Here is a 25,793-nt window from a genome sequence, read left to right as displayed (position 1 = left end):
TGCAAAGAGTGACTCACACAGCTGCACTGCCAGCAAACACATCAGACGGGTTACACACCACTGCCTGTGCACAGGTCAGACTCGAGAAAAGACTCAGACAAAAGAACTATCGTACCGACGATTTTCTTCATAAAGGTCTGCAGTCTGCACCTATTCTAAAGCACAAGAGTAGCCACGTTTCTTAATTATGTCAATGTTTATATTCGGCATTTTCCCCAGACCAGCGCTAAACAGAACACACTGCAAAGTCCCGATCTCCGCCGCCCAATCCAGAAAGTACGGGTGAACGGCAAAAATGAGGGCCGAGTGTTCATATAGTACATCTTTTCAGCAGTGCAAATCTGTGTACTCACGGATTTGTCGGTCGAACCCGGTGGAGGCGAGGAACTGTCCCTCGGGGTGGAAGCGCACACTGAAAATGTCCCCACTGTGACCGGTCAGCAGCATGATGGGCGACAGCAGACTGGACGTCCGCTCCGGCCCCTGTGCCTGCAGACACAGTGGTGCGAGTGAGACGGGGTACCTATGTATACTGATACTGATAGGGATGTGTATACTGTATGCAGCATAGTTTTGAATGCCAGGTAAGAAACTATGGCATAATGAGACAAAGTTAAGTTTGTGTGGAACATCTAAACTATGTTTTGTCATGGTAGTCAGCTAATTCTTGCCATCTCATCTAAATTATCATATGCAATCAGTCTTTATACTTACATAGCCAGCAACTTGTCCAGCATTGCCAGAGACAGCCAGAATGCCAGTCTTTTGTTTCTTGGCTGGCACTAGTTCCATTTCATTGGCTCTCCTCTTCTCTGCCATAGCCATTTTGGACAGTCAAGTAGCTGGGCAGCAAACTACTGAAAAATAAATTCACATTTGTGAGCCTCTGCCACATGACATGGGCTCAAAGTATGCTCAAACCTGCTGGCTGCCAGACTGCAAATCATGGCAACACAGATGTCAAGCTGGCTGCAATCGCTATTGTGACAAATCTGCATCAGCATGGTCCACTGGGCACTGCATACACAACTTTAATGGTTAGGGGCTTATTAGATGAGCCAGCCCAGTCCGCACCTTGTTCCCAATCGTCCAAGGTCTGTCAGTGATAGATATTTATACAGTATACTCATGTTTATGTGCATCTGAGGGGTGTACACGGGCACCGCACACTGCTGCGTGCGGTGTGTGCGGTGCGTCCAGCAGGCGTGGGGGTAGGGGATGGGTAGGCGGTTCTGACGTCACGGCTGCGTGCGGTGGACGGTCCGCTGTGGCCAGTCCCGACCGGCCACAGCGATCGCTGTGTGCGGTGACGGAAGGCTGACATAGGGGCGCAGTGGGCGGAGCTTCGAGGCTGTGTGCGGTCCGACCGCACACAGGGCCCGTGAGCAGCCCTCTGATTTCCACGTTTTCAGGCAAAAGGGTTGGGTTGGGAAGATACTTGGTTTGAATGCAGAGTGCAATCCACCACCTGTATGTCAACAGAAACATGGATTTTACGGTGATCTATATAGGTACCTACTCTGGATTTTACCGGTCTGGCATCATCCCGCATCAACACTTAACTTCAACCAAATCAAAATGCCGTAGTCGTGGTCAAGGACGTGGTCCAGGCGACGTGATGAGAAAAGAAATTGAAACGCTACTATATAATAGCGCCTTGCTATACCATAGTAATCTCGGCTATACCCTCTATAGTCTATACCTACACTGACACAGGCAATAACACAAAGCAAAGATTACACGGATTACACACACAAGCCAATATAGAGGCCTCCACGGTGACGTCACAAACTATTTTTCGTAACTGGCAACGCTGACTGGTAGGCAAAACAAACCGGAGGGCTGTTCACGGGCCCTGTGTGCGGTCGGACCGCACACAGCCTCCAAGCTCCGCCCACTGCGTCCCTACGTCAGCCTTCCGTCACCGCACACAGCGATCGCTGTGGCCGGTCAGGACTGGCCACAGCGGACCGTCCACCGCACGCAGCCGTGACGTCAGAGCCTTCTACCCATCCCCTACCCCCACGCCTGCTGGACGCTCCGCACACACCGCACGCAGCAGTGTGCGGTGCCCGTGAACACCCCTCGGGCGATCGCGGCCATTTGCACTGGCGTCTCGTGGTTTATCGGATTGTGAGAGCTGTTTTCGATAGTTTTTTCTCTAGTTTGTGTTTTTGTTCGTGATGTACGACTCCTCACGATACAAAGCAAAGCTCTGCCTGGGAGAGAAGGTATTTCCTGATCCGTACAAGATCGATGAGGCCTACTGGATCTCGGACAGTTTCGAGAAGCTCCCACTCGTGCTGTTTCCAGATATATTTGCGTATCTGGTCTCCACTTCTGGCACTTTCACGTCCGACAACTTGAAAGCTTTCAAGTCACTAGATGCTTGGAATGTGTTTTTGTCTAGTCATGTTGGCCCACTCAAGCTCTGCTCAGTGGATACCAGTGGTGTTTTCGTGAAGGCAGAGGTACAGGCCAGTCAGACGGCTTCAAAGTCGTATAATGCATGGGTGCTCTGCCACCCCAATGGCAGTGTTATGTCTGCCCACTGCCAATGCATGGCAGGACTTGGAGAAGTGTGCAGCCATGTGGCAGGTGTGCTCTACAAGATCCAAGCAGCCGTACTCCACGGACTGACAGAGAATGCACCAACAAGCAAGGCCTGTCAATGGAATCATCAGACAGCTACGAAGAAGGTGGAGCCCAGCAAGGTCCTTGACATTGCAGCAGACATGGGCATTCCTGCCAAGCGAAGCAGCGTCGAGTTCATCATGTCTGATGCTGCATTTCAGACAGAGCTGCAGGATCTGCCTGCTGGGTGTGCGCTGCAAAGCTCTCTGCCAGTCAGTGGTGATGTTGTGGATGGCAGGACTGAGCTGCCATATCCCATCTACAAGATGTTCTCCATCTTGAAGAAGATAGCTCCTAGTGATGCTGAGCCATCGAGGAAGTACTGTGAGATGCTGGTTAACAAACTGAAGAAGATGTACCCGAGTGATGTGATAGGGAACGTCGAGCGAGCTACTGTGGATCAGGGAGGATCGAAGGAGTGGCTTAACCAGAGGCATGGAAGGGTGACTGCTTCAGTGTTTGGTGAGGTGGTGAGCCATGTCGAGGGGGGACGACAGAGTGCATCATTGGTGCGTAAGATCGTGGAGCCAGCGTCCTGTAAGCTTACAGTGCCTGCTGTAGTCTGGGGACATACACACGAGGCAGATGCTTGTGTTGCTGTAGAAGGGGTTCTGAGCTCTATGCATAGTGAGCTGACAATTCGTAAGTGTGGGCTGTTCGTCAGCCCTGACCACCCCTACCTGGCTGCCTCCCCAGATGGTATCATTGAGTGTGCATGCTGTGGGACATGGGTTCTGGAGGTGAAGTGCCCCTTTAGCCTGAAGGACAAGTCTCCGCAGGAGGCTGGGTTTCTAGATGAGAATGGGCACCTCAAAGCAGAGCACCCGTACATGATGCAGGTGCAGGGACAGATGATGGTCTGTGGGCTAAAGTCATGTGCATTTTGTGTGTATGTGCCGGGGCAGAAGCCCCATGTTCTGGTGATAAAGTACATGGAGAGCATGGGTGACTACCTGGTGAAGGTTCTTGAAACCTTTTATGTGAAAGAGATTGTGCCAGCACTCCTGAAGTGATGTCATAGCTAGCGACTGTGCCGGGTGCCCATTAGTGCACATGTAGGTTGTTCTGTCACTGACACCAGATGGTCGTGTTGATTTTGCTATGCTGGCTGCATTGATCATCATTGTCTGGCTGACAAATATATCTTTTGTGCTAGCTTATCTTTATAACAAGGGTTTGGGTTATGGCGTGATGCTGGTGCTACAGGTGATGCTGATTACGAACTATAACATCTGTTTGTGACCTCACACAAATCATTTGCAAGTCTGTTTTATTCATCAACAATGTCACTGTCATGAAAACAAACTCAATTGAGTTTGTTTTCAATACATGATCGGAGCATGTTACCAGCACTTAGTACCATCTAATCATGCATTCCATGGAGTTTTGGGGCATCTCACGGAACCACACTTGGATGCAGGTTTATGATACCTGCACACACACAAACAACATCATCTACCTGCGTGTACATGGTGACTGGCAATGTAGACTTCAGAATGCGAAACTTCGTTCTCATTCTACCAATGACTCTTTCAACATGGATTCTAGCTCGAGACAAAAGCCTAGACTTCTCTACTTCTGCCCTAGGAAGCTGGGCTTGACCACGAACAAATGCTGGTGTCAAAACTTTGAGATTGTACAGAGCCATTTCTGTAGAAACGGTAAACCCCCGGTCCGCCAACACCACATCGAATGGATCAAGGATGTCAATGAGCTCAGATGACAGTGTGATCTTTTTGTCTGATGATCGACCTCCCCAGACTGGAGACAAGAATGTAATTGCCCCAGCTGGTGACACACCAATTAGAACCTTGCATGTGTTATGGTGTTTGTAGGAACTGAACATTTTCTTTCTGGATGTGAGATGCCTTGGCCTGTCTGTAAAAATTTCAAAGCAGTCAACTACCACTGACCTTTCGAAGTTCGGGATAACGGAAGCAGAGAGGGAGGTTGGCCTGTATGCTTTCCCTTGATGGCCAGATGATGAGCCTCCTGCACATTGCAGCCATTGGACTGAGGGTTCCTTGAACGATCTTTGATACCAAGGACCTGCTTACACCAAAACGCCATGCAAGATCCTGATTGGTTGTCCCAAGCCTGAGCTTCATCAACACCATAAGAACCATGTTGTGCACAGACAACCTGGATATTTTGCTAAGGTCGCACCCCAGACAAAGAACCCTTACAAACCACATGAACATTGCTAGGGATGGGAACCCGGTATAAAATTTAAATTCCTCTTCATTCTCTTTCAAAGTCTCAAATGAGTTATGCTTTTTGCTGTTCAACAGCTGCTCACACTCCTCCTTCAACGATGTGACTTCAGCCTCCAGCTTATGAATTCTATCAAGTAGAGCTGAGACGACTGTCTTGTGGTTTTCTCCCCATGTACCATCAGTATTGCAGCCAACCTCACGGGTGCCAGTTGCTGCTGACATCTCCAGCAGTGCCTCTGCAGCTCTGGCCTCTTCAATGCTGACCTGCAAGATAACAAAAAGTAGGCATTGTTATCAACAACATAGAGATAGTTACCTACTTCTTGGTGCCAGGAAAACTGGTTGAACTGGTAGGTACCTAAGTAGCCAATGTTTGTAGCTCACCTGAGACACTGGTTCTTCGGCTGTACACATTTCATCTTGATCTCCAGATGAAGCCGACAGGTGGAGAGACGCATGCTGTTTCTGAGCTGATCTTTGTTGGGCCCTTTCTGCTCTCTTCACTCCGCCGATCCCAACGTTGCTGGCATGCTGAGATGACGGGAAGTTGAAGACACTTGGTACCCAGTCAGGACTCCCTTTCTCACTGACTGGTGCCCCTGTAATTGAATAAATATATCAAAATTTGTCTAGGTGGTGGATCAACTTTCACTCAGTGTTACAAAGTATCATATTATTTACATATTCGCAATAATGTCAGACCTCCGTTAATCAGGCCAACATACATGTACTCACGTGCTTTACTTTTACATTCAAAATTTAGGAAAATCAGTGTGTGGAACTGAGAAAAGAGTGGGAATAAAATGCGACAAAGAAACATGGATTATTAAGTCATAACATAATGGCGACGAGGATGAGATGAATTTAACGTTATAAAGTAACGTAAACTTAGAGCGCCGATTAACGTAACGTTAACGCTACTAAAAGTAGGTAACGTAACGGAAATTAAAATGGCATTAAGTGTAGATGCCCCTCAGAAATATAGGGAGGGAGAGGACTTTGACATGTGGATAGATTCCTTTGAAATCTATTTATGTGCGCTTGGGATCGAGGAACCAAAACGGAAAAGAGCTTTGATGCTACATCTACTTGGAACCGACATACAGCAGCGGCTGAAAGACATCGACACGGTCTACGAAAATAATTTAGAGGGAACCGATGAGTACGAGCGTACCAAGCAGCAGCTGCGATCGCTGTTAAAGCCACAGGTCCGAACGATTTACGAGAGAAATATCTTTCATAGCATGAACATGACTGATAACGACGAGAACGTCCGAGATTTTGTTGTGCGTCTGAGAAAGCAAGCAGATAAATGCAATTTCTCGAGGGAACAGAGAGACGAAATGATCCGGGATATACTCATAGCAAGATGTCCCCATCAGACTTTGCAAGTTCGTCTGCTCGAAGCCCATAAACTGACTACAGAAGACGCGGTAAAAATATGGGAGTCCTATCTCCAAGTACGGACCCAATGCCAAAAACTTCAAGAGAAGAACGGCAAAGAGAAGGACCCCAGTCCAGAAACTGAGCAGTCTGAGCCACAAAACGAAAACGTCAACAGAGTTCGACAGAAATATCGAGCTCCATCCAAGCCATTCAACGGACAGGGACAGCGAACTACCGCCGGAAGCGGAATTCCTGCCTGCACTCGGTGCGGACGAAGAGGGCATAATTCAAACGCCTGTACCGCAACGAAGGGTCAGACCTGTCACAAGTGCGGCGGCAAAAATCATTTTGCCAGGGCTTGCTGGTCTACTCAGACACGGCAGCCACAGACAACTCTGGAACCTAGAAGACGGGTAAACCACCTACAAGAAGAAAGCGCTGAACAGGGTGAAGATGAGCTGGTTTTCTCCACCAGACCGAAGAAGCCCATCCAAGAAAAGCTGAAACAGGGACTGACTGAAATATTGATCGAAAATACCAAAATCCAAGTTCTGGTCGACACAGGCGCGTCCGTCGATATTATCACCCGAAAAGATTTCAAGAAGCTGAAAGGTGTAAAGGCGACAAAAACAAGCAGACGGCTTCTGCCCTACGGCACCAAAGAAGCACTGAAGCTCGATGGAGAATTCCTGGCACGAAGCCAAGTCGGAGGAAAGGAAGCACTCAGCTGCTGGATCATTGCGGCGCACGGTGATGTGTCCTTGTTAAGCGGAACCACCGCGGAGCTCCTGGGACTTGTGATGCGCACCGATACGGTGAACCAACTGGAAACAGACGGCGGTTCCCGGCTGACACTCAAGAAAGTGCTAGCAGACAACCAGGAAGTGTTCAAAGACGAGCTTGGACAGATGGCCGATCTGACAGCGAAGCTGAAGCTCAAAGATGACGCCGAGCCAGTCTTTAGGAAAGTAAGACCGGTTCCGTACGCCCTTCAAGACGCCGTCGATGAAGAGCTTAAAAAGTGGGAGAAGATGGGCATTGCTGAGCGGATTGAATATTCCGACTGGGCTACGCCGCTAGTCGTTGTTCCAAAACCAGGCGGCGGAGTGAGGCTGTGTGGAGACTATAAACACACTGTCAATAAGCAGCTCGACGTACCACAGCACCCGATGCCCAACCTGGAAGATATGCTACCAAAACTGGCTGGAATGAAGTATTTCAGCAAGCTCGACCTCAGCACCGCATATCTGCAAATGAAGATGGATGAAGAGAGCCAAAAGTTTACGGTGTTGAACACACCGCGAGGACTGTTAAAAATGAAACGGCTCCCCTATGGAATATCCTCGGCTCCTGCTACATTTCAGAGGGCCATGGAGAAAATTTTGGAAAACTCACCAGGAACAATGTGTTTCCTGGATGATGTTCTGGTGGCTGGAGCTACGAAGGAAGAGGCACTCAAGAGGCTGGACCAGACTCTGCAAAGACTGAGAAGCTGGAAGCTGGTCTTGAAGCAGGCCAAATGCAAGTTCCTGCTGTCGTCGGTCCAGTACTTAGGAGTGGAGATCAGCGCTGCGGGAGTCCAAACGGTGAAAGAAAAGATCGACCCGGTGTTACATGCACCGCCACCGCGAGACACAAGCGAATTGAGAAGTTTTCTCGGAGCAGTCACATTCTATGCAAGATTTATACCGGACATGTCGTCAGTGGCTGCGCCGCTATACAAGCTTCTACAGAAGAGAGAAAAGTGGCGATGGACAGCTACAGAAGAGCAGGGATTTAGCGAGCTCAAGAAGAGACTTGCTTCAGCACCAGTACTGGCACATTATGACGGATGCCGGCCCGTAAGGCTCATTACGGACGCTAGCCCGCACGGCGTAGGAGCCGTGTTGATGCAGGTTGGAACAGACGGGACGGAGCGACCGGTCCGTTTCGCCTCCAGAAGCCTCACCAAAGCCGAGAAAGCCTACTCCCAGTTCGATCGAGAAGGACTAGCAGTCATCTTTGGAGTAACCCGCTTCAAGCAGTACCTGTGGGGCAGAAGATTTACTTTAGTCACCGACAACAAGGCACTAAGCTCGATATTCGGGCCCAAATCAGAGGTACCAGCCCTAGCCACAGCGCGAATGCATCGATGGGCGCTGCTGTTAGCGGCATACAGCTACGAAGTTGAGCACCGGAAGGCAGAGGAAATACCCATGGCAGATTTTCTGTCCCGTCTTCCTTACGACAAGCCAACCGGAACCCGAAACGGCCCAGATGAAGCCACTGTATGTTTTCTCGAGCAGATAGAAAACATGCCGCCACTCAGCGCCAGAGACCTGCAGCGTGAAACCAACAGAGATCCAGTCCTGTCAGAAGTTGCAGAGCATTTACACAGGGGATGGCCAAACACTGAGTCGTCCTACAGCAGGGAAGCGCAGCCCTATGCAAACAAAAGAGCGCAGTTGTCCCTCAACAATGGCTGTATCCTGTGGGGCAGCCGAGCCGTGATACCAAGCCGCCTCCGAAAAGCAGTGCTGGCTGAGCTGCATGAGAGTCACCCAGGGGCCACAAAGATGAAAATGCTGGCTCGCAGTTATGTCTGGTGGCCGAATATTGACCGTGACATTGAAGAAATGGTTAAGTCCTGTTCAGGATGTCAGTCCGTACAGAACGAGCACCCAGCAGTGTTTCTCCATCCATGGGAACGCACATCGAGACCTTGGGATCGAGTTCATCTGGATTTTGCAGGGCCATTCAGAGGAAGTTACTTCTTGGTGGTTGTAGACAGCCATTCCAAGTGGCCAGAAGTTATAATGATGAAGGACATCACAACTCAGAGTACGATCACCGAACTGGCAAAGATATTCGCCAGATGGGGAAATCCAGTTCAGTTGGTGACAGATAATGGCACCCAGCTAACCTCAAAAGACTTTGAAGATTTCCTGACAAAACAAGGAGTCAAACACATCAGAGTATCGCCATACCGACCGCAAAGCAATGGATTGGCTGAGCGTCTGGTGCAAACGGTAAAGAACAGCCTGAAGGCTCACCTGAGCGGAGGGGACCAGCGTCCACTTGACCTTCAGCTGGCCTCTTTTCTCCTGCAGTACCGCAATACTCCTCACACCACAACAGGGGTGGCACCAGCAGAGGCCATGACCGGAAGAAAGATGAGGACGAGGCTGGACTTGCTGAAGCCCCGCACTGAAGAAAAGGTCATGAATGCCCAAGCTAGCCAGATGCTACGTCACAGCCAAAGACTACCCGAGTATGAAGCTGGAGATGAAGTTCTGGTCAGGAACTACGCAGGAGGACAAAAATGGAAAAAGGGAAAGGTGATAGGCCGAACCGGTCCAGTGTCTTACCAAGTCACAGTGGAAGGGCTGGTCTGGTCAAGGCATGCGGGACAGCTCCTACTCCTGCCCTCCAAGGACTCGAAGAAGGAGCAAGATTGCGGTGACAAGTCAAAACATCGGAGCATGAGCAAACATCTTGACTTATGTCCACCGCCTCCGCAAGCATCCTCAAGTCTGCCTAATCCTAGAGCAGATGAAATTGCATTGGAGGAACAACAAGGATCCTCAGATCCTCCAGGAATCCCCGAAACACAAGACACTAGAGGCCAGAGCAGCCCTCACCCATCCGCAAAACAGCTGAAGCAGCCAGAAGGTGTACCGCCACAACCGCCACCTGCTACCCAAGCTTCTCCAAAGGCGGTGACCAGGGCAGGGAGGACCTGTCGTCAACCATGGTGGCTCAAGGACTTTGTTATGTCTTAGTACTACTGAGCAGGAAGTGCAGTTCATTTTTTTAAGGGTGCGAGAGTGTTACAAAGTATCATATTATTTACATATTCGCAATAATGTCAGACCTCCGTTAATCAGGCCAACATACATGTACTCACGTGCTTTACTTTTACATTCAAAATTTAGGAAAATCAGTGTGTGGAACTGAGAAAAGAGTGGGAATAAAATGCGACAAAGAAACATGGATTATTAAGTCATAACACTCACAAACCATAGACAATATGTTTGATAGCCTGAGATGCCATGCAAAAATATTGTGGCATTTTGACTCCACAATTATGTATGACGTAGAAATGACATTCATATTAAACATGTACACAGTTTTTTTTTAACTAGGTACTCACCAGTGATAAAATGCTTAGAGCATATCCTTGCCCCAGCGCCGGGCACAAAGTTTTTCCTCCTGGTAGCACGTACCCAAGCATTCAACCGGTCATTATCTTTGGGGAACCGATAAAAAGACACCTTATCTTTTCCAGAGCGAGAAGTGCAACCATAAGCAGCACAAGAAGTCGGCATTTTTCACGATAAAACGTGATTAACCTCCACCATCCTCTCGAATTCCCGCCGCACCCTATAGTGGCGCAACGCCTACCACGGAATGTTTTGCCTACCAGCAGCTGACTGCGCCCGGCGGCATTTTCCGTGACGTCATCCACCGGCCTCCGTGGAGGCCTCTATATAAACCACACAAGCCATACAAGCAGCAAGAAACTCTTCACGTAACGGCTGCGTCAGTTACGCAAACATTATTTGCTGCCAAATTGAAAATCCCCTTCACAAAGGATTTGCTCGACATTTGTGAAAATAAAATTGTTCGAAACTTTACTTATAGGAATGTAGCTAAATATTGCTTCTTAATTTCTTAACATTAACTTTAAATAATTTTCAAGAAAAAATCAACAAAATCCGTGCTATTTCTAGCCAAGATACCAAGTCATGACAAAAATCCTTTTATTATTAACGTTTGTATAATTGCATGCAGATTGATATCAATCTCGTACATGCAGATTCCGGACCCTTTCAAATCGCCTCAAAATCGGCATGTAGACCAAACAGGACACGCTGATCACGAATCCGAAGTCCGTTCCGCGGCACATATGTAACTTTTCCCGTAATTGACGAATTACGGATCTGCATGCAGATTCCGGACCCTTTCAAATCGCCTCAAAATCGGCATGTAGACCAAACAGGGCACGCTGATCACGAATCCGAAGTCCGTTCCGCGGCACATATGAAACTTTTCCCGTAATTGACGAATTACGGATCTGCATGCAGATTCCGGACCCTTTCAAATCGCCTCAAAATCGGCATGTAGACCAAACAGGACACGCTGATCACGAACCTGAAGTCCGTTCCGCGGCACATATGAAACCTTTCCCGTAATTGACAAATTACGGATCTGCATGCAGATTCCGGACCCTTTCAAAACGCCTCAAAATCGGCATGTAGACCAAACAGGACACGCTGATCACGAATCCGAAGTCCGTTCCGTGGCACATATGAAACTTTTCCCGTAATTGACGAATTACGGATCTGCATGCAGATTCCGGACCCTTTCAAATCGCCTCAAAATCGGCATGTAAACCAAACAGGACACGCTGATCACGAATCTGAAGTCCGTTCCGCGGCACATATAAAACCTTTCCCGTAATTGACAAATTACGGATCTGCATGCAGATTCCGGACCCTTTCAAAACGCCTCAAAATCGGCATGTAGACCAAACAGGACACGCTGATCACGAATCCGAAGTCCGTTCCGCGGCACATATGAAACTTTTCCCGTAATTGACGAATTACGGATCTGCATGCAGATTCCGGACCCTTTCAAATCGCCTCAAAATCGGCATGTAGACCAAACAGGACACGCTGATCACGAATCCGAAGTCCGTTCCGCGGCACATATGAAACTTTTCCCGTAATTGACGAATTACGGATCTGCATGCAGATTCCGGACCCTTTCAAATCGCCTCAAAATCGGCATGTAGACCAAACAGGACACGCTGATCACGAACCTGAAGTCCGTTCCGCGGCACATATGAAACCTTTCCCGTAATTGACAAATTACGGATCTGCATGCAGATTCCGGACCCTTTCAAAACGCCTCAAAATCGGCATGTAGACCAAACAGGACACGCTGATCACGAATCCGAAGTCTGTTCCGTGGCACATATGAAACTTTTCCCGTAATTGACGAATTACGGATCTGCATGCAGATTCCGGACCCTTTCAAATCGCCTCAAAATCGGCATGTAGACCAAACAGGACACGCTGATCACGAATCTGAAGTCCGTTCCGCGGCACATATAAAACCTTTCCCGTAATTGACAAATTACGGATCTGCATGCAGATTCCGGACCCTTTCAAAACGCCTCAAAATCGGCATGTAGACCAAACAGGACACGCTGATCACGAATCCGAAGTCCGTTCCGCGGCACATATGAAACTTTTCCCGTAATTGACGAATTACGGATCTGCATGCCGATTCCGGGCCCTTTCAAATCGCCTCAAAATCGGCATGTAGACCAAACAGGACACGCTGATCACGAATCCGAAGTCCGTTCCGCGGCACATATGAAACTTTTCCCGTAATTGGCGAATTACGGATCTGCATGCAGATTCCGGACCCTTTCAAATCGCCTCAAAATCGGCATGTAGACCAAACAGGACACGCTAATCACGAACCTGAAGTCCGTTCCGCGGCACATATGAAACCTTTACCGTAATTGACAAATTACGGATCTGCATGCAGATTCCGGACCCTTTCGAAACGCCTCAAAATCGGCATGTAGACCAAACAGGACACGCTGATCACGAATCCGAAGTCCGTTCCGTGGCACATATGAAACTTTTCCCGTAATTGACGAATTACGGATCTGCATGCAGATTCCGGACCCTTTCAAATCGCCTCAAAATCGGCATGTAGACCAAACAGGACACGCTGATCACGAATCTGAAGTCCGTTCCGCGGCACATATAAAACCTTTCCCGTAATTGACAAATTACGGATCTGCATGCAGATTCCGGACCCTTTCAAAACGCCTCAAAATCGGCATGTAGACCAAACAGGACACGCTGATCACGAATCCGAAGTCCGTTCCGCGGCACATATGAAACTTTTCCCGTAATTGACGAATTACGGATCTGCATGCAGATTCCGGACCCTTTCAAATCGCCTCAAAATCGGCATGTAGACCAAACAGGACACGCTGATCACGAATCCGAAGTCCGTTCCGCGGCACATATGAAACCTTTCCCGTAATTGGCGAATTACGGATCTGCATGCAGATTCCGGACCCTTTCAAATCGCCTCAAAATCGGCATGTAGACCAAACAGGACACGCTGATCACGAATCTGAAGTCCGTTCCGCGGCACATATAAAACCTTTCCCGTATTTGACAAATTACGGATCTGCATGCAGATTCCGGACCCTTTCAAAACGCCTCAAAATCGGCATGTAGACCAAACAGGACACGCTGATCACGAATCCGAAGTCCGTTCCGCGGCACATATGAAACTTTTCCCGTAATTGACGAATTACGGATCTGCATGCAGATTCCGGACCCTTTCAAATCGCCTCAAAATCGGCATGTAGACCAAACAGGACACGCTGATCACGAATCCGAAGTCCGTTCCGCGGCACATATGAAACTTTTCCCGTAATTGGCGAATTACGGATCTGCATGCAGATTCCGGACCCTTTCAAATCGCCTCAAAATCGGCATGTAGACCAAACAGGACACGCTGATCACGAATCTGAAGTCCGTTCCGCGGCACATATAAAACCTTTCCCGTATTTGACAAATTACGGATCTGCATGCAGATTCCGGACCCTTTCAAAACGCCTCAAAATCGGCATGTAGACCAAACAGGACACGCTGATCACGAATCCGAAGTCCGTTCCGCGGCACATATGAAACTTTTCCCGTAATTGACGAATTACGGATCTGCATGCAGATTCCGGACCCTTTCAAATCGCCTCAAAATCGGCATGTAGACCAAACAGGACACGCTGATCACGAATCCGAAGTCCGTTCCGCGGCACATATGAAACTTTTCCCGTAATTGACGAATTACGGATCTGCATGCAGATTCCGGACCCTTTCAAATCGCCTCAAAATCAGCATGTAGACCAAACCGGACACGCTGATCACGAATCTGAAGTCCGTTCCGCGGCACATATGAAACTTTTCCCGTAATTGACAAATTACGGATCTGCATGCAGATTCCGGACCCTTTCAAATCGCCTCGAAATCAGCATGTAGACCAAACAGGACAAGTTGATCACGAATCTGAAGTCCGTTCCGCGGCACATCTGAAACTTTTCCCGTATTTGACAAATTACGGATCTGCATGCAGATTCCGGACTCTTTCAAAACGCCTCAAAATCGGCATGTAGACCAAACAGGACACGCTGATCACGAATCCGAAGTCCGTTCCGCGGCACATATGAAACTTTTCCCGTAATTGACGAATTACGGATCTGCATGCAGATTCCGGACCCTTTCAAATCGCCTCAAAATCAGCATGTAGACCAAACAGGACACGCTGATCACGAATCTGAAGTCCGTTCCGCGGCACATATGAAACTTTTCCCGTAATTGACGAATTACGGATCTGCATGCAGATTCCGGACCCTTTCAAATCGCCTCAAAATCGGCATGTAGACCAAACAGGACACGCTGATCACGAATCCGAAGTCCGTTCCGCGGCACATATGAAACTTTTCCCGTAATTGACGAATTACGGATCTGCATGCAGATTCCGGACCCTTTCAAATTGCCTCAAAATTGGCATGTAGACCAAACAGGACACGCTGATCACGAATCTGAAGTCCGTTCCGCGGCACATATGAAACTTTTCCCGTAATTGACAAATTACGGATCTGCATGCAGATTCCGGACCCTTTCAAATCGCCTCAAAATCGGCATGTAGACCAAACAGGACACGCTGATCACGAATCTGAAATCCGTTCCGCGGCACATATGAAAGTTTTCCCGTAATTGACAAATTACGGATCTGCATGCAGATTCCGGACCCTGTCAAAGCGCCTCAAAATCGGCATGTAGACCAAACAGGACACGCTGATCACAAATCCGAAGTCCGTTCCGCGCACATATGAAACTTTTCCCGTAATTGACGAATTACGGATCTGCATGCAGATTCCGGACCCTTTCAAAACGCCTCAAAATCGGCATGTAGACCAAACAGGGCACGCTGATCACGACTCCGAAGTCCGTCCGTTTCCGATTTTGAGGCGATTTGAAAGGGTCCGGTATCTGCATGCAGATCCGTAATTCGTCAATTACGGGAAAAGTTTCATATGTGCCGCGGAACGGACTTCAGATTCGTGATCAGCGTGTCCTGTTTGGTCTACATGCCGATTTTGAGGCGTTTTGAAAGGGTCCGGAATCTGCATGCAGATCCGTAATTTGTCAATTACGGGAAAAGTTTCAGATGTGCCGCGGAACGGACTTCAGATTCGTGATCAGCGTGTCCTGTTTGGTCTACATGCCGATTTTGAGGCGATTTGAAAGGGTCCGGAATCTGCATGCAGATCCGTAATTTGTCAATTACAGGAAAAGTTTCAGATGTGCCGCGGAACGGACTTCGGATTCGTGATCACCGTGTCCTGTTTGGTCTACATGCCGATTTTGAGGCGATTTGAAAGGGTCCGGAATCTGCATGCAGATCCGTAATTCGTCAATTACGGGAAAAGTTTCATATGTGCCTCGGAACGGACTTCGGATTTGTCATCAGCGTGTCCTGTTTGGTCTACATGCCGATTTTGAGGCGATTTGAAAGGGTCCGGAATCTGCATGCCGATCCGTAATTCGTCAATTACGGGAAAAGTTTCATATGTGCCGCGGAACGGACTTCGGACTCGTGATCAGCGTGTCCTGTTTGGTCTACATGCCGATTTTGAGGCGTTTTGAAAGGGTCCGGAATCTGCATGCAGATCCGTAATTTGTCAATTACGGGAAAAGTTTCAGATGTGCCGCGGAACGGACTTCAGATTCGTGATCAGCGTGTCCTGTTTGGTCTACATGCCGATTTTGAGGCGATTTGAAAGGGTCCGGAATCGGCATGCAGATCCGTAATTCGTCAATTACGGAAAAGTTTCATATGTGCCGCGGAACGGACTTCAGATTCGTGATCAGCGTGTCCTGTTTGGTCTACATGCCGATTTTGAGGCGTTTTGAAAGAGTCCGGAATCTGCATGCAGATCCGTAATTTGTCAATTACGGGAAAAGTTTCAGATGTGCCGCGGAACGGACTTCAGATTCGTGATCAGCGTGTCCTGTTTGGTCTACATGCCGATTTTGAGGCGATTTGAAAGGGTCCGGAATCTGCATGCAGATCCGTAATTCGTCAATTACGGGAAAAGTTTCATATGTGCCGCGGAACGGACTTCAGATTCGTGATCAGCGTGTCCTGTTTGGTCTACATGCCAATTTTGAGGCGATTTGAAAGGGTCCGGAATCTGCATGTACGAGATTGATATCAATCTGCATGCAATTATACGAACGTTTATTATTATTATTATTATTATGCGTCAGTTTAGAAACAGTTGCGCATTGTGCGTCGATCCCCGTTGTGCTCGTTTGTGGATCGGTGGGCGGTGGTTGGCGGACGAATGTGATATTAATATATATTGAACTGGTTTCATATATACCTTTATATTTACGGTCGTTTCTACCTCCTACACCTTCGACGCGTTCAGCCTCTTTAAAGTTCAAACCGCTCAACAAGTATCCTCAAGGTAAGGTACCTACCTACATTGATTGATTATCATTTATCCCTAGTCCAGTTCGCCAACTCAAACTTCAACTTGTGACTGATTTGAGTGAAAATAATGAAAAATAATTGCCGGGTTTAGGCTTGCTATCGATGCTCGCATCGAATTTCAAGCATAGTTGACATGTGCCAAGTGCCAAGTAGGATGAAAAATTAGGTGTGCAGTTCAAGCTCTTGAGCCTGCTGCACGGTGCACCCTTCCATCGTCATCATGGCATGTCAATTATTGTGAAACTTGGTAGGTAGGTAGGTAGGTAGGTACCACATAACTTGAAATTACTTGACGTAATGACATGATGTGGAAAGTGAAAATGATACCTAGGTGTAGGTATTGATGGAAATTTATGGACTTAGGTACGCTACAAGAAGATTGAATTGGTCAACCAATTCAAATTCAATCTACTTGTGGAGTAAGTCTATAGATTTTCATCAATAGTTACCACTTACCATTGAAGTTACTTGCTATCATGTTGATTTTATACATAAGAACCTCATTCATTTTATTTGTATGACATGTTTGAATGCAATTTTCTCATCATCATCATCATCATCATCATCACATTTATTTGCATCACACACACAATGTGAGGTGACAAGGTGAGGTGACAGTTATAACAAGTAGCAGTACATATACATTGGGCCAGGTAGGTACATACATTAATGCCTGCAGAACAATGCTAGGCCACGCAAGGACATTCACAAGAGCCAATCATTGGACATTCTAAAACCATCGATAGTACCTATAATAAGTGAAGAAAAATGTTGGTAGTGCTCAACAACACATTGGTAGTGCTCAGCTGAACATTGGTACTTGGTAGTGCTCGGGCACTCCCAGGCCTATACAAAACGACGCCCCTGCATGTCATGTCACATATCAGTCGGGAGAGGTTTGGTCAATCGTTGTCATTTTTAGCACGTGCTTTTTTTGTCACACGTGCCAAAAATGGTGATGATTCTGCTATTTTTTACTACGATGAAGCCGATTTCACTCCTCAGCGAGGAAGTCACAATTTTGGAAAGATAAACACTGATTCTCAAAAAGAAGTGCTGCCACCTGGTCCAAGAAGAAGCCAGCTTTTATATGCCCGTTGTATGTATGGTAGTTTGTTTTGTGGCCTTGTAGTGAATATGAATGAGAGAGACCCTTCTCAGGCTTTATTCAACACAAACTTGCAAGCATACCTGCAACACAGGACGAACCATCAGCAACACAAACAGACATGGCCCAACACTAACGCCAAACACGACGTAAAACACTTGCAACAAGCAATCATAACAGGCCTGATGCTGGAACTTAAAATTGAAGCATCCGAAAATGATCGATATTGATCGAAAACATTATGTTGGTGAAGAAAAAAAAAGGTTAAGTTGAGAGAGGAGGTCATTTTATCCAGATGCGGTAGTTTACTTCTTGAAATTATTTTTGCTGATTGACGGCCGCGCATCATCCGTCATTACATGGCGGTCGTCATAAACAAAAATAATTTCAAGAAATAAACCACCGCATCTGGATGAAATCGCCTCCTCTTTCAACTTAGCATATTCTTTTTTATCAAAATTATGTTATCGATCGATATTGATCATTTTCGGGTGCTACAAATTGAAGTTCCAATTGAAGCCACAAAAAAGGTAGTTATACTTCATTGTTGGACTACCATACAAACAACGGCCATATTAAAGCTGGTTTATTCTTCTTGCACCAGGTGGCAGCACTTCTTTTCCAAAATTAGTGCTTGTATTTCAAAAATCGTGATTTCCTCTCTGAAGAGTTAAATCGGCTCCATCGTTGCCAAAAATAGCTGATAGTGTTGTCATTTTTGGCACATGGCTGTCAAAAATGACATGTGCTAAAAATGACAACGATTGACCAAACCTCCCCCGACTGATATGTGCACGACCAGCGGCCCACGCCAGTAGCGGCGGAACACCTTCAATTGAGTGTCTTTACTTTTCTGACAATTCCAATTGGGCAGCAGCCACATCTGGGTCACATTCATCACTGAACCATTGATTGTAGTCTCCCCATGGCACCCACCTCAGTTGATTGTTTAGATTCCCAAAGTGACATCACGGTTTACGGCGTTCTGGCTGACGCCCTGTTGGACTTTACCCCCGTATCTGTTATCTGGCTCTGGAATACCATGACTGGTCGCTCACGTGGCCCATTCAGTCCCCGGCACGAGTTCGTGACAGACGCACACTGTTTTCGTAGCCCGGTCTCTGCCGTTATCGATCGCCTATATTTCACCTATCTCGACTCGTCATCGCCTCCATTCTATAAGTATTTTTTTCAGTTCATCATTTCTTCCCTTTCTACTAAAAAAAATCTCGTTCTCGATCCACCCCAGTCACCCAACTATGCTGCTCCGCCATTTGTCCCGTCGTGCTCGCGTGTTCCCGGCGCCTGCTCGCGCCGCGGCGTGCCTCCGTCCGGGTGCCACCTCACCGCGTCCGCTGTGCTCCTCCAGCGCGCGCCACCAGTCCGGCATGGCCACGTTCGGCCGCTACACGCACGCCATCGTGTGCCGCGTGCCCAACGCGTTCAAGGAGGCGGTGGGCCTGTCGGCGCCGGTGAACCTGGACGAGGCGCGCCGCCAGCACGAGGCGTACGTGCGCTCGCTGCGCCAGCTGGACGTCGACGTCATCGAGCTGCCCGCAGACGAGAAGCACCCCGACTGCGTGTTCGTGGAGGATTGTGCGGTCGTCTGCAACGGCATAGCGCTGCTCTGCCGGCCCGGCCACGCCAGCCGCCGCGGCGAGGTAGGCGCGACGCCGCCGAGTGGGATGGGAAAGGGTGGGCCCGTCAGGGAGGGTGGGCCCGCCAGGGACGTGTGATGGGGTCTTTTATGAACGAGGTTTGTGCTGAATGCATAGTATTTTGGTGTGTCATCTAGTTTTCTGTTTCGCAACATAGTTAATTACTTTGCCTCAAACGATCGATCGAACGAACTTCGTATCCGTCCATGTAGTGCTATTAGTTTATGCAGACTGAAACTCTGCGCCCTGCCGGTGACCCACTAAGTGGAGTTTGCTCTAACCGCCGCCAGGTGGATGCGATCCGGGCCGTTATTAAGAAGGAGCTCGAGCTGCCCATAGTGGAGGTGCTCGACCCGAAGGCCACGCTGGACGGAGGGGACGTGCTGTTCACAGGTGAGTGGACCGGGCTGGCTGTGCCGGGCCAGAGTACGGCTGCTCAACCCGGAGCGTGGAACTGTGATCAGACCACACACGGTCGGGGTCACAGACCTGCGCGTTTGGGGAGAACCCCTTTCGCTCTAAACTTATGAAAAAGGAGTGAAATGAGGCTGCTTTTAGTATTGTTCGGTGTCGAATAAATCAATATCTTTTTTTTCTGTTCCATTGCTTTGCGCGTACCGTCTCTATTTTATTTGTATATTAATTTGTTTGAGGTATTCTCCAGAAAAAAGTGGAGGAACGTAAAAAGGCCCCCCAGGGCGCGCGTTGCGCTCATGGGAAAGCAAACCACGGAACCTCATCACAGCCAAACCTCCAACCATTCGGTATTTAGGGCGGTATTGAACAGTGAAGATATCAAAATCACGTTGTTATCAGTCCAGCTTCCAGGGAGGAAATTCCAGAACATATTCAGAATGAGCCGGACCGATCGCGTTCCACGGAAGCCAGCCGGCCATCTCGCCCTAGTCATTTCCGCTATCTGATGTACTCGTCTGTGACCGGGTCTATTCTGGCGCGGGACCGTGATTCCGGCCGGCGCCCGCGGCTCTCGGCGCGGCCGCCCGCCCGTGTGTATATTAGCTCACCGGCTGTGTACAGAGGACTAACGACACGGCGACGACAGCGCGCGCGGCACACACTGGGCGGTGATGTGTTTATCTGCAGACGTGGGCGGCCATCACGGCTGTCCGCCCGCCCGCCCGCTAATGGCTGCGTCAGAGACGCGGTCGCTCATCGCTCTTCATGACGCTGTACTTTCACTGAATATGGCGCCAGGCGGTGGATTGTACTCACCCACCGAGCACGGTCCCTTAATTATCAGTAAACAAATTCTTAGATTAAGTACAAACTTCAATCCTGAACCACTGCAGCTGTTTGGAAGCGTAAAATCAAATTTAAATTAGTTTAAGTTTATAAGTGTCAAAAACAATACGGCAATCGTACCGCTTCACCGGGAAGTTGATAGACATTGTCAACTAGCATTCTGCTGCGCTTTGAATGGGATGATATCCACTGGTATATGGAGTTTGATGAATCCTTCCTCAATCCTCTCGGTCCTCGGATGTTTCCGTGGACTTTGTAATCCCGTTCCGACCACGGACCACGCCGGTCGGTCGGTGTCGTTTACGCCCTATCGAACACTGGACACGCGAGACAGACGGACCCGGCGCCCGGCGGCGCCGCCCTCCCGTCCCGCCTGTGTGGAGCCGTCGCGTGCGACATGCACCGGCCGTCCTCAGGGCGACGGCGAGCCCACCCGGCGCGGCGTGGCGGCGGGGGCGGCTCCGTCCTCCACATACCGTGCCCTCGGACCGTGTTGCAGCGGCCAACTTTGATGGCCGGGAGGGGAACACCAGCTGCGGGTGCCATGCGATGGCTGGAAGGCTAAAAATTAAATAATCAAACAAAAGATGTAGGGATTCCGTAGTGTGAGCCATATCAGAATAAACCACATTATTCGTGGCTGAAACAGACGGTGATCTCTACAAATACTACCATGTCCTCCCGTCGCTGTCCGCCCGGCCGGCTGGCCCTCTGTCCGTCCCCGCTGTGCGGTCGGTCGCGCGCTGTCCTCTCCGCCCGGACAATCGGAGCGGAACAGAGTCTGTTTGTTAGTCGCGCTGCGTGACCCAGTACGGGGAGCGGTCGGAATGCCGCCGCATCACCCCCGCCCCCAGGCTGGCGGCTAATTCAATCACCGGCGCCAGGGGCGGTTTCAGTGGCCTGGGTGGGTGGGGTAGATGACCCGTCATAGGCAGTGTCAGGGGCTGGATAAGTGGGCTGTGTGACCCGTCATAGGCGGCGTCAGGGGCCTGCAGGTGGAGTGTGGATTCTGGTTTGTCCAGGGCGATGTTGGGGTGGTGAGATCGGGGTCATGAAGGCATGGGAAGAAATGGTTTCAGCGAAACGAAGTCCGAAGTTGGTGTATACGTAAATTGGTGTACGAATTAAAGAAAAAGTAGTGTTAATACTGTCAATGCAGTGCATTCCCGAGATAAAATGATTCATTACTTCTCTCCCGATGCGCTGAGATTTTCGTTATAAAATGTCCAAGGTCTACTTGTAATGGTCCAGATGACGACGTAAAAGCCATTTACCGCCGTGGGTGGCTGGGCTCACTCTCCTGAGCTGTACCGTCCCGACCGCAGCGTTTTTACCCCTTGTGATTACCTCGTTGACGTTTTTGTGGATCCCGTCTCTATGAGCTGAGGTCGTCGGTCTCCATTCGGGCCCGCCCCCATTGCCAGGCCAGTGCGGGTGTGCTGCTGCTAACCGTGCACTGCCGATGTTAGAGTTCGAGCCCCTCCGCCGAGTCTCCCATGGTGACGACGGTACGCGGGCGCGGCGGTCGGACCGGGGCGGCGCCTCAGTGGCGGCCGTTCCGAGCCGCCGGCGCCGCCGGCTCGGAACGGCCGACCGAGGGGCGGCGTACGATGGGCGTGCCGCCCCCGCCCCTCCCTCCCCGCCCCACCGGGGGTTTGTGGCCGTGTCACCATGGCGGCGGTGGTGGCCATGTGGTGGCAGTCTCTGGATTCGCACTCTGGCTGTTATAACTGGTACACGTTATGTTAGTCCAGATGGTGTGTGGGCTGGGCGAAACCTTGCGACGCCATGCGTGCGACACATGGCCTCGCTCGCTGGCTGTTCGTTGCGTCCCCCTCCTCCTCACCGCTCTGTTGCCCAAATTAAAGCCAAAAGTAAAGACTTCGGTCCCTTCTTGAATCACCAGCGGCCATCACCTGAGGGATGTATTGAAAATAAAGTTGTTTGCCATTGTCACTGGCCACTCCCTGCGTTCATCTCTCCCTTCCCATAGTCGATACCTACTGATCGGACAGACATAATCCCAGCAGTAACAGCAGACGGCAGGACCATTCGAACACGGCATATTATTATGAAACATTCGTGAATCAGAGCATTGTACCCGAGAGCGACCATTGTCGTGAGCCGGTGACGGTGCCCGATTCAAATTCCACCCCCTGGCGCTCCTGTAGCCCGAGAGCCGGCCAGGTCACAGGAGGGCTGTCCGGGCCCGGAGTATTGATAAAGCACGCCGTGTCACCGTGAGGTTCCGTGTCAGATGTGATATGTCTGCAGGGTGCTGCTCAGACAGCGAGCTCATCGTGCCGCGGTGGAAGAAGGGACCGTGCGCTAAGCTCATCATTCGCCGTCCGAACATAACGTTTTGGTTTGGGAAGGATATGAATTCTGAACTAACACCATTTGATAGGTATCACAGCTTAATTAGATTGAGTGTAGGGATTGGTCGCTATACACGGTCCTCTGTGCACAGTATGTGGGGAGAGCCCGGTCGTTTTTTAGCCGACCGCTGCGCTGTTCTCACGGGTCTATTATCGCGAGTATACAGCGCCGGCAGTGTGGTATGTTTGGAGATGCTGTTTGTTGATGTTTGTGGATCATCTACATACATACTGTGCATACTGGCGAGTGTGGGGTAACGACCTGAGAAAGCTCGCGCTATTGTATTTATCGTAAAGGGCCGTGGGAATGCCGACTGAGTAAATATGTACGCCGTCTGTTGGAATAAACGCCAGTGTCATCAGTAAGCTAGCACTGCAGCGTACTCCGTCAGTGCATTTACACCATGGGTGCTACGAGACACTGGCGATCAGTCCACGACACTGACGACCCTGACGTCACCCATGTACCTTTACGTCTGGCTGCTCTCCGCCAATGCAAGTACGCCTCGCCACTTCTGTGTATAACGGACCCAGCTTACAATGCATTCATCTGTGCGCCCAGTCCGTGCGAATCTAAGGCTCCCTCACCAGTCCGAGTCACCCCTGTCTCGTCTGACACGGCTGCTCTCCCTGTCCCCGCAGGCCGGGAGTTCTTTGTCGGCCTGTCGGGGCGCACCAACGAGGCGGGCGCGGCGGCCGTGGCGGCCGCGTTTCCCGAGTTTTCGTGCACGCCGATCCGCGTGCCGGCGGGCACTCTGCACCTCAAGACGCTGGTCACCATGGCCGGACCAGATATCCTGGCCGTGTCGGAACTGGACGACGCCCAGACCGTGCTCAAGGTACCGGCCGGGCGCCCGGGGCGCTCATCACGGACGGGGATCACCGCCCGGATGTCATGTGTGTTTAACGGTGGATTTTTCGTTCTGTAGGTATGTGTTATGATCTATATTTGTTTTAGATTCATAGGGATTCAGATTAGCCATCGCGTATCGTTTGTATTCTCAAATTAAGCCTATGCTCACTGAGACGTACAAAGATTCATGATGAAGGTGCGCAGCAGTCAGTTTACTGCAGTTGGCCACTACTACTGAACTCGACAGCAGAGTATCAGTTGCGCCCCTAGTGTTGGATCCGTGAACTACCAGTTGCCGATGTGTCCGGCAGAGGATCGAGCGCGAGGCGACGTTCCGCTACCAGACGCTGACCGTGCGGGAGCCGGCCGCCGCCAACTGCGTGCTCGTCAACGGCACTCTCATCCATCGGGCACGCTCCGAGTGCCCCGAGAGCTGCGACGTGAGTGGCCGCCACCGGCAGACACGGGTTCGAATCTCATCAGGGGAGACCAGGTTTAGGGGGATTTGCTTGAGCGGAGCGTCTATTTCGGATAGGAGGGATAGGAAGAGGCCTCTTAGGGCTGGCCAAGATGAGCTTTCAGTGATTGTTGAACAAGGGTATGTTAAGTTATGGAGAAGGCATTGGGATGAGACGGATGGGCACTGGCGTTGGTGTGCTGCCGTGGCTCAGCCCGCCCCAATTTCGAGAGGCATGCCACCGGGCCGCTCCTACGGTCTATGCTGGGGTTAGAACAGGTTACCCTCGCGTTAGTGACTTCTATTCAATTCTGACTACCCGTGACCGGCCAACTAATAGTGTGAGTGAAAGCGGTCTTGTGATGTTTAATGCTCGTCATATCCTGCAGGTATTTGAGGACCGGCTCAGCACCAACCTGCACCCGGTGTGTATCAGTGAGCTGGCCAAGGCCGACGCGGGCCTCACCTGCTGCTCGATACTCGTCCGCAAGTCCAAGCGGCCGCAGCTGTGAGCCGCCGCCGGGGCTGCCACCTGCCGGCCGGCGCGCAAGCTGCAGTCCCCGTGCGCCCCGCGCGGCGGCGACCGCGGCCGGAGGGACAGTTTCTCAGCCTGTCGGCGGCAGCTCTGTGAGCAGGGCGGCGCCGATCGTACATCAGGACAGGTGTCCGCCGCTTCGGTACACTCTGAAGTCTGCCTGTATTTAGCATTTAGCTTGCTCGCGAGTGGCCTGCTTTATTTTCATCGGAGAGGACGGCGAAGTTTCGATCTAGTCAAGGTCGTGTGATAATTCTGCAGCAGTATCGGTGTCGGACCAACTCAGTTTGCTCTGCCAGTGTGGTGAACCGTTCCGTTTCAGTGATCTTTCCCGTGCTGCTATCGGGACCCGAACTGAAGGTCGTTGTCCCTGTCTGTGCGTGGGCAGCTTCCGCCCGTGGCGGCTCGCGATGACCACCGCCCGCTAAGCTCTCTATCGCGCGTATGCACGCTGGCGTGAACCGCGCCATACTGCCCCGGCACTGCCGTGTGATCGTGTTCAGGCGCGTTTGTGAGCAGCTGTCCGTGCTGAAAGCCCGAGCGGTCGGCGCGTCGAATCTCATTCCAGCGCAAACTGTGCGCTTGTGTCTGTGTGCGCTTCGATCGCATGTTCTGTTTTTGTATTGCCACAATTTAATATGTTCGATACGCAGCTTGACCAAGTCTTATGAATATAGCTTCACATACAATGTATTTGGTTAAATACAGGCTTCGTTGTATTTTATAA

The 25,793-nt window shown here is 50.1% G+C and overlaps 3 protein-coding genes across 22 annotated transcripts in view; 1 reads left to right on the top strand and 2 right to left on the bottom strand.

Moving 5' to 3' along the window:
- Window positions 1–16,786, bottom strand: part of LOC122390053 (U5 small nuclear ribonucleoprotein 40 kDa protein-like) — a 20,046-nt gene extending 3,260 nt beyond the window's left edge. Inside the window, exons 1-3 of one of the 18 annotated variants that reach the window (XM_043382661.1) lie at window positions 16,776–16,786; window positions 715–854; window positions 354–489 (exon numbers count right to left, since the gene is read on the bottom strand). In XM_043382661.1, the coding sequence (XP_043238596.1) occupies window positions 354–489; window positions 715–825 (247 nt within the window). In that variant the 5' untranslated portion in view covers window positions 826–854; window positions 16,776–16,786. Of the gene's footprint in view, window positions 1–353; window positions 490–714; window positions 858–1,074; window positions 1,176–1,519; window positions 1,803–10,725; window positions 10,747–16,775 lie in introns of those variants that run through there. The other 17 variants (XM_043382644.1, XM_043382642.1, XM_043382656.1 and 14 more) reach the window with 17 other exon arrangements.
- Window positions 3,891–10,705, bottom strand: LOC122390054 (THAP domain-containing protein 1-like). The gene is made up of 3 exons (XM_043382662.1): window positions 10,369–10,705; window positions 5,235–5,449; window positions 3,891–5,114 (listed from the first exon to the last, which is right to left on the bottom strand). The coding sequence occupies exons 1-3, from the start codon at window positions 10,541–10,543 to the stop codon at window positions 4,533–4,535; spliced, it is 972 nt and encodes a 323-aa protein (XP_043238597.1). The 5' UTR covers window positions 10,544–10,705; the 3' UTR covers window positions 3,891–4,532.
- LOC122390055 (N(G),N(G)-dimethylarginine dimethylaminohydrolase 1-like) lies at window positions 16,406–25,793 on the top strand. Of its 3 annotated transcripts, none has more exons than XM_043382665.1 (6): window positions 16,406–16,788; window positions 19,292–19,583; window positions 19,871–19,973; window positions 23,864–24,060; window positions 24,386–24,514; window positions 24,921–25,793. In XM_043382665.1, exons 2-6 carry the CDS (start codon window positions 19,311–19,313, stop codon window positions 25,041–25,043), a joined length of 825 nt encoding a protein of 274 aa, XP_043238600.1. In that variant the 5' UTR covers window positions 16,406–16,788; window positions 19,292–19,310; the 3' UTR covers window positions 25,044–25,793. The 3 variants fall into 3 exon arrangements, with proteins under 3 accessions (XP_043238600.1, XP_043238599.1, XP_043238598.1); XM_043382664.1 differs by lacking the exon at window positions 16,406–16,788 and adding an exon at window positions 16,810–17,061; XM_043382663.1 differs by lacking the exon at window positions 16,406–16,788 and having other exon boundaries at window positions 18,784–19,583.

The sequence above is a fragment of the Amphibalanus amphitrite genome, unplaced genomic scaffold (genome assembly GCF_019059575.1).
Source record: "Amphibalanus amphitrite isolate SeventyFive unplaced genomic scaffold, NRLGWU_Aamphi_draft 000381F_arrow, whole genome shotgun sequence".
Taxonomy (NCBI): Eukaryota; Metazoa; Arthropoda; class Thecostraca; order Balanomorpha; family Balanidae; genus Amphibalanus; species Amphibalanus amphitrite.
The sequence above is the reverse complement of the archived record's forward strand: the minus strand, read 5'-3'. Positions and strand labels throughout refer to the sequence as shown.